The 11,717-nt window shown below is 41.9% G+C and overlaps 2 protein-coding genes and 1 long non-coding RNA gene across 4 annotated transcripts; 2 read left to right on the forward strand and 1 right to left on the reverse strand.

Annotated features, from left to right (window-relative positions):
* The first annotated feature begins 1,031 nt into the window (after window positions 1-1,031).
* Window positions 1,032-7,752, forward strand: LOC141820837 (protein FAR1-RELATED SEQUENCE 5-like). Of its 2 annotated transcripts, none has more exons than XM_074708193.1 (5): window positions 1,032-1,319; window positions 2,761-3,071; window positions 4,294-6,721; window positions 7,088-7,429; window positions 7,680-7,752. In XM_074708193.1, exons 2-4 carry the CDS (start codon window positions 2,844-2,846, stop codon window positions 7,159-7,161), a joined length of 2,730 nt encoding a protein of 909 aa, XP_074564294.1. In that variant the 5' UTR covers window positions 1,032-1,319; window positions 2,761-2,843; the 3' UTR covers window positions 7,162-7,429; window positions 7,680-7,752. The 2 variants fall into 2 exon arrangements, with proteins under 2 accessions (XP_074564294.1, XP_074564293.1); XM_074708192.1 differs by having other exon boundaries at window positions 2,835-3,071.
* On the reverse strand, window positions 7,627-8,435 carry LOC141820840 (uncharacterized). Its single transcript, XR_012601175.1, has 2 exons — window positions 8,210-8,435; window positions 7,627-8,080 (listed from the first exon to the last, which is right to left on the reverse strand). It is a non-coding gene; the product is annotated as an uncharacterized LOC141820840 (long non-coding RNA).
* A 1,137-nt stretch (window positions 8,436-9,572) lies between these two features.
* LOC141821030 (la-related protein 6C-like) lies at window positions 9,573-11,705 on the forward strand. The gene is made up of 10 exons (XM_074708388.1): window positions 9,573-10,025; window positions 10,115-10,196; window positions 10,311-10,405; window positions 10,481-10,552; window positions 10,644-10,723; window positions 10,811-10,892; window positions 10,978-11,025; window positions 11,112-11,180; window positions 11,299-11,424; window positions 11,493-11,705. Exons 1-10 carry the CDS (start codon window positions 9,573-9,575, stop codon window positions 11,703-11,705), a joined length of 1,320 nt encoding a protein of 439 aa, XP_074564489.1.
* Window positions 11,706-11,717: the final 12 nt, after the last annotated feature.

The following is an 11,717-nucleotide window of genomic DNA, read 5'->3' on the forward strand; positions in this document are numbered from 1 at the left end:
TATTATCGAATTCCCGAGTTTGAGTATGTGGAGAATCAAGTGGCATTTTTCTTGGGAGAAGCTTCAGCTTTGGACGCTCTAGCACCTTCATCGCACCTTGTTAATGTAATTTTTTCGATCCTCTGAGCGTCCCCATCAATGGAAGCTGGCCGAACGCCTTCACTTGAGAAACATGCTGTGTCTTTCTTCTCCATTTCAGAGATACTTTGGAAATGTTGCCCGCTGTTGATCCGCTGCTGTCTTCGGAAATGATTCTGGTAAGACCCTTTCGTTGGCTGCTGCATAGGGAACCGCCGCCGAAACTGATCTTGGACTCTCCACCTCACGATCTCGACCGATGCCATCCACAACGACCGCTGCTTTCACAAATCGCCTATTGAACTCATCCGTTTCATGAGGTCTGATGATCTCCACTCAGGGGGCCTCGAGGGTCACCTGCCCGATGGCACCTTCTCACCGCGCTCGCCTATGAGAGCCTCGATGTCGAGCACACGTGCTGGTTCGGCAAAAAGGAGGCGGCTCACTTCTGACTTCCTTCCTCAGACCCAAGCAGCGCCGACGTTACTTGGACATGGAAAAGAGGAGACAGATCCAGGGGAGGGGGCCGCCAGACTCGAACTGGTGCGCTTGAGTTCTGATCTGGGTGGGGCACGGGATCGGAGGGTGTCGTCAAGGGCTGCGACGCGACGAGGAGAGGAGGCGTCGAAGGGCTTGCGTTCGTCCTCATCAAAGTGCCGGCCGATGTGGGAGGAAAGCAAGGGGTCGATCGTCGAGGCCGCGGGAAGACGCGGAGACGGCTCCTGCAGATCCCAGTGTCAGGCGAAGTGGTGGTGGTGGTGGAGGTCCGACCTGGCGGCTGCCGGCAGCGCGAGGGGCATCTTCCCGGCCTCTCCTCTCTTCCTCCCCCCACTTCGTCGCCGGAGAAAAGAGTGCCGATGGACGGTCGATGATGCGGGAAGGGAAGCGAGAGGGAACCATGGGCCTGCAGTGGATTATGGGCCTTTCTTGGGCCCTTTAGAGGCGAAGCTTCTCTTTGTCCAACCCACACAAGGTTCGGATCAGTGCGGAATGAATCCGACCCGCTTTGCCGGCCCACCCGAACTTGAACTGGCTATAATTGCTGGGAGAACACGAATAAGATTTACCCAAATCCACCATCCCAATTCCTCCACCTTCCTCTCCCTTTTGTCCTCTCCCCAAACTGCCCCGGTGCAAGATCCAGAGAACTCCTCCACCGCTCCCTTTCCCCGTTGTCGTCGCCGTGGCGGCGTTGAGCGGCCGGCGACGGTCAGCGACAGCCTCCGATCGAACCCTCCGAGGTACCTTCCGCACCTAAAACACCCTTCGATCTCTGCCCCCTCTGGGCCTATATGCGATTGTGTATTGGCCCTCCGTTCCCCTGTTTTTGCATTTAGGGTTACTGTTTTCTTTGAGATTTGCTTAAAATAAATTAGAAATTGATCTTTTTTCTATATCAGTGGGGTTTTCGCTTTTGGTTGTCGATGAAAGAACATAAGTCTTACCGTGCTTGAGTTCGAACGTGATCGTTAGGTTATAGCAACTGCAAAAGCGGAATCAGTGCGCGTGAAATGAGCTTGAGGAATTCATTCAATTGATTCCCCGTGTATCTGAATGTGTCCCTCTTGATCGATTACTTGATCATCGATGCCGCTCGTCAACACCGAGAACGGGACATAAATGTCGTTTTCAGGAGATATAGGCCCAGTGGAGATATTTCTTGGTGTGAAAAACAATCTATTACCAAAAGAAAGAAAGAAAGAAAAAAGGACACTGGGTTTGTCGTGGGGAGATTAGAGAAGACATGGAGTTGATCGGCAGTTCCGTGAAATTTTTTTAAAAAATCAATTTTTACAGGAGCAGACTCTATCCCTGGCCTGCAGAGGTGTTTGCAGTATCCACGGTATACAGTACGGAGTTCAGTTTATAGTCCCTCTTCACAATACTTGAGTATTGTCACAAGTGGGCAAAATGGTGAAGTAACCAAAACTTACTAGGCCTCGACCTCGTAACTTCTCATTGCCTAAAAGAAAGCTAGTGGCAGAAATTCATGCAGCTTATGAACCAAGACAACTTCCTCTGTGAATCTAGGCTATCACAACGACCATTGGAGCATCACTTCTTCTGGCATACACTTGAGTTTAAACCGTATATTTTTCATTGTTTTTATATTCGGCATAGATATTTGTGCTGACTATTGTAAATTTTAATCATATCCAATAATAGTCATTCCAGTCTAACAATATAGTCTTTGATAATCTCAAGTTGTCTCAGAAAATTTAGGTAGGATCAGTACTTTCCATATTCAGTTGAGATTTTGTGTCCCTTAGTAAAGTTACTATAAAACTGTGCACAAAGCAAAATTGCTTTATTTTTTGATTGAATATGATGATTTAACCAGGCAAAATTGCACTAGACTTCTGAGGTATCTCCTTGTTTCATGGGGCCAGGAGACATTGTAAATCATACATTGCATTTCTGCAAGTTAGATTACATCTTGTTCTAAGCTAATTTTTTTGGCTTCTTGGATGTATATACTTGACAAATCTGCATAGAAATGTACTGGTATTTTAAACAATAATCCAAAGTCAAAATGTTGTAGTTTATATGTTTTAGATATGGTGCATACGATTGCCTAACTGCACAACATCATGTTTGCTTATCTTTTAGAAATTATACATATATTTTTAGTGCCAAGTGCAGAGTATATGGTTGAATAATTAATAATTTTACTATGTGCAGAGATATTTGTGTAGTTGAAATTACTGCTTTCTGCAGAGGCAGAGATAGTATATGTTCCTGATCTATGTTTGCAGTTTTACAGCATGAAGAGTGATAAAAAGACTTTTGTTGCCCCAGCCATAGTTTTTACTCCTTTGAAGCCTATCACATCTGCACATGGTAGTTCTGGTGGTCATCCAACTACATTACAACCATTAGTGCATACATGGGCACGACCTGTTGTTTTGTTATCTCCAGCCACACCTTGGGCTGCTCAACCACCTATTCCATCAGCTTCAGAGATCTCATCCATGCAGAATAATTGCCAAAAGGTTTCCCCTTTATTATTTGATTATTTCGCATTCCTTTATTGATCCACTAGATAAACTGTTATGAATATACCAAAAGCATGATTTCATTTATGGAAAATAAGTCATTTAGGAGTTACATCCCAAAAGCATATCTTATATACCCCTCTGCAAAGTATATGAGGCATCTAAGCAAAATTCCCTTGATTATTTGGGGTGAAATGAGTAGAGAAAGACCCTTCCACACTTGGTAATAATCAAATTTTTACCATATTTTCTCTTTCTCTTTTCATTCCATGAACCCACTCTTTCCCTTCTCTCTGATTCCTTTCTTTCCTTTCAATACAAGTAAACAGGGCTTTAAGCTTTTAGAATATGGTCGATCATATTACCATTTGACAAATTTGTTTTAACATAAGGAGCAAAACAAGAAGAAGAAACAATGATGGATCTGTATTTATTTATTAGCCTTCATGGACCAAATGGGTTAACATTCTACTTGCTATGTGGAAGGCAACATTTTTTTTTGTATGCGGCTTCTTGTTATATTTGCTGTGGAAATTCTGATCAACAAATGTGTTAAACTATGTGATGATAGAGATGCATTATAAGGCACTGTTCCCTCTCGTACTGTCTATGCATTAGGCTTTAAATTAATTTGGGACAATTTATCATGATGGAACATTTTGATATGGAGGAGGTATTGATAACACAAAATGTTTATCTGTTTTTGTGCTTTATAACACGTTCTTTTGGAACATTTTATTGTAGAGGAGGTATCGTATTGATCACATATAAAATGTTTTATCCTTTTTTGTGATTTATAACATATCTTTTACTAAACATGTTTTATACCTGAATGAAAAATGTGCAATCAATTGTAGCATTCTTTTCAACTTGTAGCATATGCAATCATAAATTTTTCTAATCTTGAATTGGTTCTCCTACAATAAAATACTTAGTAAGGAAGTTAACTAGAAGTATTTATGTTTAAATCTAATGTAATGATTAGCAGTTAAATTATATTTCTATGACTAGATTCATGCTAAGTAGTTAATTCACAATTGCGACTTATTCATATGCTTAATTGTTTACATGCTGCTGATGCATTATGCATTGATCTAATGTTTTTTCTATACATTTAAATGCAGTATATATCTATCTTAGTTTGGCTAGTTTAGTTTGCTATTATTTATTGTATCAATTAGTTGTGGAAATTATATGCTAATTTCATATGGTTGAGCAGGAGAAGGTGATGGACATGGCAAGTGCTGATTCTATGCAAGTAGGGGATGGTAGTAACGTGAGATGGGTACCAAGGATTGATATGTTGTTTGACAGTGAGAATGATGCATATGAGTTTTATAATGCATATGCAGAGAACGTGGGTTTTATAGTCAGGAGATCAACATTGTGGACATCAAAAAATATCATCACTAGGAGGACGTTTGTGTGCTCAAGAGAAGGCTTTCGAGAAAAGAAAAAAGGTGCAAAAGAGGCTAAGTGTCCAAGACCTGAAACAAGAATTGGTTGCCCAGCATGCATGACCATCAGGCTCACACCTAGTGGAAAGTACCGTGTGACTGAATTTGCACCGAACCACAACCATCAGATAGCAACTGTGTCTACAATTCATACATTGAGGGCAAAAAAACTCAGGCGTAAGGCTCGAGTTGCTAGAGCAGATCTGACAGATGATACTGTGACAACACCAGAGTTTGAAACTGAGGATGATGCCTATGAATTCTACAACATGTATGCTGGTAGGTTAGGATTCAGTGTTCGAAGAGCAAGTGTGACTGTTAATGCAGAAAATGCGATAACAAGAAGGATGTTTGTTTGTTCACGAGAAGGCTTTCGTGAGCAGAAAAAAGGAGCAAAGAGGGTAAAGAAACCCCGTCCCGAATTCAGAACAGGTTGTCCTGCCTGTATGGTCATTCGAATAACGCCTGGTGGCAAGTATCAAGTAACTGAATTTGTTACGTATCATAACCATCAGCTAGAAGCTTCTCTTTCTACTGAGAACTTGATATCTCAGACTGAAGATAATGGTTTAGATCATGCTGCAGAAATGGCTGATGAATCTGCAGAGAATGCTGACAATAAGCAAGTACAATCTCGTCAAAATTGCACCTTGCTTTCTTCTGATAAGAAAAATCATCAACAAACCAAGCGTATTAAGGCTATTCGGGTTGGTGATGCTGGGGCCACATTGGAGTATTTGCAAAAGATGCAGGAAGATAACCCATCATTCTACTACGCCATACAAGTTAACAAAGATGATGATTTATCAAACTTCTTTTGGGCGGATGCAAAATCTATGATGGATTTTTGTTACTTTGGTGATGTTGTATTCTTTGATACTACCTACAAAATACTTGGTTATGGTAGGCCATTTGTGTTATTTACTGGTGTAAACCATCATCATCAAACTATCATATTTGGTGCTGCGCTACTGTATGATGAAAACACAGATTCGGTGAAGTGGTTGTTTGAGAGTTTCAAGGCAGCAATGAGTGGGAAACAGCCTAAAACAATTTTGACAGACCGTTCAGCAGCTATAAGTGAAGCAATAGCTGCAGTTTGGCCAGGCACAATACATCGATTCTGCATTTGGCATATATATCAAAATGCTGTCATGCAACTAAGTCAAGCATTCCATGGATCAAGAACTTTTGGATATGATTTCAGCCGATGCCTGTTTGACTGTGAAGATGAAGAAGATTTCTTTAGAGAATGGGAGGCTATGTGCAGAAAGTATGAACTTAAAGAAAATGAATGGTTGGGTCAGTTATTTGAGGAAAGGGAAAAATGGTCACTTGTATATGGACGGGAAGCATTTTATGCAGATATGAAAAGTGTCCAACAGAAAGAGAGTATTGGTACCGAATTGAAGAAATATTTGGCCGTCGAAACTGACCTTCTGTGCTTTTTTGAAAATTATGAGAGAATATTGTCTGAGAAAAGGTCTGCAGAGCTACAAGCTGATTTTAGTGCTAGTTTGAATACCAAGAAGCCACCTTCTATGCGCATGTTGAAGCAGGCTGCAAATGCTTACACTCCAGCTGCCTACAGAATGTTTGAAAAGGAGTTTGAGTCATACATGGATTGTATGCTATATAGTTTAGGCGAAGTTGGCACAATATCTCGATACAACGTTATAGTCGATGAGAAACCTAAAGAACATTTGGTGAAATTTGATTCTTTAGATGGTTCTGCGACATGCAGTTGCAAAAAATTTGAATTTCTTGGGATACAATGTTGCCATGTGTTGAAAGTACTAGATACAAGAAATATCAAAGAGATCCCATCACAGTACATCTTGAAAAGATGGAGAAAGGATGCTAAGAACAGTGAGTTAAGTCAAAAACTAGCTCTCTCTTTTGGTGATCCTCAGTCATCAGTAACAAATCGCTGTAACATTTTATGCCGCATTTTTGGTCTAGCTGCAGCACATGCGGCTAAATCTTTAGATTCATATGCATTCCTCGAAGGCCAAGCAGAACTACTCAATAATCAGATTGAGCAATTTTTACAGACAAGATCTGTAGAAACAACTTCTGTAATATCTGCTCCATCTGATCGACTACAAAATCCAGTTGAAAGTGGAGTCCCAGAAAGCTTGCAGTATGATAAAACAAATCAACCAATATTCGTAGACAGCACAGCACATGGTAAATACAAAAACAATGCATTCACTTTGATGTTTGATTTTTCTTAGCGTTTATATTTTATAATCATACTAATTTCATTGCTAGCTCCCCTCATACTTGAACTTCTCGTTTACCCTCTCTATACAAATACTCAAAACACTGACACTCTTTAGTGGACATATCTCTCTTGATAGTATGGAAAAATTCAGAAATAGTTGTATTCGACACTTGGATCCGCACCCGAACTTGGATTCTAATTGCTGCTTTTCTTTTAATAATTAAAATGTTCTTAACTTGTTGAATCTAAGTCAACTTACATTACAATGTATCTATAACGGTTCCTCCACCATTGTTTACATGTTTGATTAAATATCTTTCTTCATGCAGGATTTCTTGGTTCCAGACAGTCTCACCCAACCATGTGTTGGGGTCAATTCTCATCCGGGCCACCAGAATTGTGACAATACGATCCTATGGTCTATCTACTAATCTTGTACACTTATGTAGGGCAGGATTTTTATCATGTTTATGTAGTTTATGCTTAAACATGTTTGTCTGCCAAGATTTGGTAATCAATTTAGCTCATTTTATAAGCAACAGGAAGTTGTCCAAATGGATATTTTTATTGTATCTGAAAAATTCGTTTACTAATGATTAGAATGGCGAACAGATGGTTTTGGGGCGGAGTCAAATTCAGACTTGGTTCCTTCATCGGTTCACATGATTTGAGTAAGTTCCTTTAACTGGTTGATAGTATTGCTTTGTTTAATCTGAAGCAAGCACCTATTCTTTACAACTTGTTTCTGCAATTTTAGATATAAATTGTTCCATTCATGTTATTAATTGGTTTCCAAGTGTTTGTCCTCTATGGTTTATTTATTTATTATTTAAACTGTCCTCTTGAAAAATGAACAACAGCCAACAAATTATGGAGAACTAGTTCTTATTGTCATTCATCTTTTTGGTCTATAAAAGGAAGGAAGGAAGGTTCGATCCACTGCAATCGCCATCTTCGTCATCGAAGATACACTTGGTGAAAGAGTGATTTTTTCAATGCCAAACCTTTCTTCCTCAATGTACATAACGACATGATTGATTTTCCTAAGCATAAACAGAGCAGCCAGAGCATCGAGTTTGTACATCTGATCTATTTGCAGATGATCTCAACGAAGCTATACGACACACAACATTTGCGACTGCCAAAGGCTCAGCTCTCGTCGTCCTCGCCGGCGCCGGAAGGCTTGGAGGCCTTCTTGGGGAGGAGGAGGTTGTGGATGTCGGGCATCACGCCGCCGCTGGCGATGGTGACGGAGCCCAGCAGCTTCGTTAGCTCATCGTCATTCCTCACCACCAACCCGCATTGCCCGCCAATTCCAGCACCTGAAGAAAACATCAACAGGCGCGCATCGATCATCATGAATCGATTCGACAAGAATTCCCCTTTTGAACCCTAAACTGAGCATGTCCAAACCAGAGAAAGGAAGTTGAAATTTCTTAAGAAGCGCAAACCTCGGCTGCGTGGTACTCAAGCACGGCGGCAAGGTAGACCGGGGCGCCGGCGCCGCCTCGCTCGGCGTGCTTGCCGGCCTTCAAGAACCCCAGACGCCAGCGTCTTCCCTCTCCCCGCCATCGTTCCAAAGGTGATAAAAATGGCGTCTGTGATCCGCGGAGAAGAGGCAATCCAATCCAAAGGTGACCGGCGACGCATTCTGGTGAAGAAGGAAGCACAAGCGCACTGGTGTAGTTAGCGCAGCAGAAGATGAGAGATCGAGGGGAACCAATGATCCCGGAGCACACGGATCGGAAATCAGGACCGTCAGATGTGATTGGTATTGGACGGGCAGGATTAAAATGTTATCTGAGTCAGCATCGGACAAAAATCAATTTTGTTATTTTTAATATCATAAATAAAATCTAAAAATATTTGTTGATAAAATTTTCCGGCCATGCACGTAGACACATGCAAACTTCAAACGATATATACAAAAGCTCATTGATTAGATTTTGCTGATCGGAAAGTCGTGGTAGATTCCTCCTCCCCCACGGAGAAGCAGGCGCTGCTCCGGCGGCATCTCCTCGTCCCCCACGGCGACGATGGCCTTCTTCAAGCTCCCCACCGTGGCGTCCTGATCCTCCACCTCGACGTGGAACAACCTCCCCGTTAGCACCTCCACCAAAACCTTCATCCTTGTCTTCTCTTTTTGCAGAGCTGTGTTCACTAGCTTGTTTTGGCAGCATTTTATAGGGTTTGTTTAATTTGTCGAATTGAATGTAGCAGACGACACGGTCGGCCCGGCGCTGAAACCAGAAAGTGAGATAAAAATCGTGTCTTTGCTCTTTTGGCCACATAAAAATCAAATTTCCAAGCAGCCGCCCCCCGCCCTGAATTTCTCCCAAGCTTGTGCTAATGTTAAAAGTGCCCGTTCCTTTTTCAAAAAAAACCAATGGCCCTAGTCCTTTTCATTTTTTCCCATTTATTATAGAAACAATCCCACCTAAATATATTTTTACTTTTTAAAATATTTTTTATTTGTAACTTAGGATTTCTGTTATAACAGGAAAGTCGAAAGATCAATCTTTTTGTTTCAAGAAGATCGTATAAGGTGTACTTGGGATGATTTTATTGGTTTCATGGGGAAAAGATCTAATTTTGAAACCATATATCCAACCAAAAGTTTCATGATCACTTGAGATGAAACTGGTAATTATAGGAGAAAATATATAGTACAAATATTAAATGTTATACTATTTTATTCTGGCAATTCAATCTGGAGATGTGGCGAAGTGAGAGGAATTGTGGGAAGAAGATCGAGTGAAATTAGGAGGAAATAGTCTCGAAAAATCCTTTCACCACAAACTCCATGAGAAAGAAATGGAGAAGAAGGACGGAAGAAGACTACTTAAAGAGGCAAGAGAAGAACACCCCAAGATTCAGGAAAAACAAATGGCACAAGAAACCAGAGGAGGAGGAGGAGAAGAAGAGAAGATCAAAGAAGTGGTGGAGGAAGAGACGACGACGACGACGATGGAAGCGGGTGGTCCGAGCCCGAGGTTTAAGCTGAATGTCCACGCGCCGGAGTTCGTGCCGCGGTCGCACTTGCCGGCGGTCGCCACCGCGCCGTCTTCCTTGCCAGGGTGCTTCTACCCCTACCTCCAGTTCTTCAATGGAGGTGGTGGCGGCGGAGGCGGCTCATTGGGACCAGAATGGTTCTACTTCGCAGACCAAGAATCCACTCACTTCGTTCCAGATTTCTATGGCAAAGGCGCAGCAGCAGCGAGCCACGCAAAGAACAGCAGCGATCTAACTCAAAAGATCGTAAAGCAGGTTCTTTAATTATCATTTTGTTCCAGATTTCGTGACTTATTAAAAGCATGCATGGATGTTTTAACTTACTTATGCTATCCAAATCATAGGTGGAGTACCAGTTCAGTGATACCAATCTGGTTGCAAATGATTTCCTGATGAAGATCATGAACAAAGATCCAGAAGGATATGGTGAATAAATACATTTTTTTTCTTTCTTTTTTGGAAATTTTCAGTTATATTTCCTTGGTCTAAATTAAACTAAATGATCATAATTCTCTTCTCTTTTGTTCTTGCATGATTCAGTGCCAATGTCAGTGGTTGCCTCTTGGAAAAAGATAAAAGCTCTGGATGTCAATAACTACACGCTGATCAAAGCCCTCAAGACCTCCTCTAAGCTCGTGAGGATTCAACTTCTTTCAGATCTTTTATACCATTTTATATATAATAGAATTTCATGTTAATTAATTTTGTAGGTTCTTAGCGAGGATGGCAAGAAGATCAAACGCAAGCAACTTTTCACTGAAAGAGACAAAGAGGAGCTCCAAGTAATCAATGGAAAATAAATATTACATTAGAATTTTATTTCTTTGCAAATATTATTGATTCCTTTTCTTCTTCTTCTTCTCTGCTTTGAAGTCTCGTACTGTTGTGGTAGAGAACCTGCCAGAGGATTACTCGCGCCAGAACCTTGAAAAAATATTCAGCGTCGCGGGGTGGTAAACACATCTAAATCGATCTTCTTCATCACTTTAAATTACACACACAAAAAAAGAATCTTAATCGTCATTGATTTTCTTCACCAGCGTGAAGAACATCAGGATATGCCATCCTCAGGAGCCAAACTCAGCGAGAAGCTCCAAGAATGATGTGCTGATCAGCAATAAGGTATACATGTTTAATAATGGTTAATTAATTTTCTCTTCAAAATGATTGTGATTCATGTTTCTTTCTTTCCTTTAATTTGCTGAAGCTGCATGCGCTGGTGGAGTACGAGAGCACAGATCAAGCTGAGAAGGCGGTGAGTCGATCAGCAGCTGTTTGATTAATCGTTGTGTTTGAGCATTAAGAAAGGCATTAGATGTTCTTCATTAATTGATTCTGCAGGTTGAGAAGCTGAACGATGAGAGGAACTGGAGAAAGGGCCTTCGAGTCAGAACGATGCTACGATGCTCAGTAATTAATTAATCTCTTCTGACTTCTCCATTTTCTTCAATTTCTTTTTGTTCTTGATAATTTAACAGCCAAGTTTAGGACTTTTTGAGTTGATCGGTTAATTAGTTGGTTTTTGCAGCCAAAATCTGTGATCAGAAACAAGAAGCTGGACTTCGATCACTTCGACATATTCTCCGACGACGAGCAGTCGTCCTCTTCGCAAACTCTGGGGTCTCCTCGCGGCGATCAAGCACCCGATCACAGCGTAAGTCAGCTAGCTCGGCGCTGCATGCTTCCGGCGGCCACCGCGCATTGATTCGTTTACTTTGGCAGAACGAGGAGAGCCAGAACGGCGGGGCTCGAAAAGGCTGGGGGAGGGTGCGAGGCAAGGTGCTGGGGCAGGCCGGCGGCGGCGGACTAGCAGTGGAGATCACGAGCAAGCCAGGCTGCCCGCCCAGTCCCCGGATGCCCGACGGCACGCGCGGATTCACGATGGGGCGGGGGAAGCCGTCTCCGGCGACGACTCTTGCTCCCGTCGGCCCATGAGGACGGCCGGGC

The sequence above is a fragment of the Curcuma longa genome, unplaced genomic scaffold (genome assembly GCF_044706935.1).
Source record: "Curcuma longa cultivar G26 ecotype Majalengka, Jawa Barat unplaced genomic scaffold, ITB_CL_G26_1.1 utg8573_np1212_1322966_RagTag, whole genome shotgun sequence".
Taxonomy (NCBI): Eukaryota; Viridiplantae; Streptophyta; class Magnoliopsida; order Zingiberales; family Zingiberaceae; genus Curcuma; species Curcuma longa.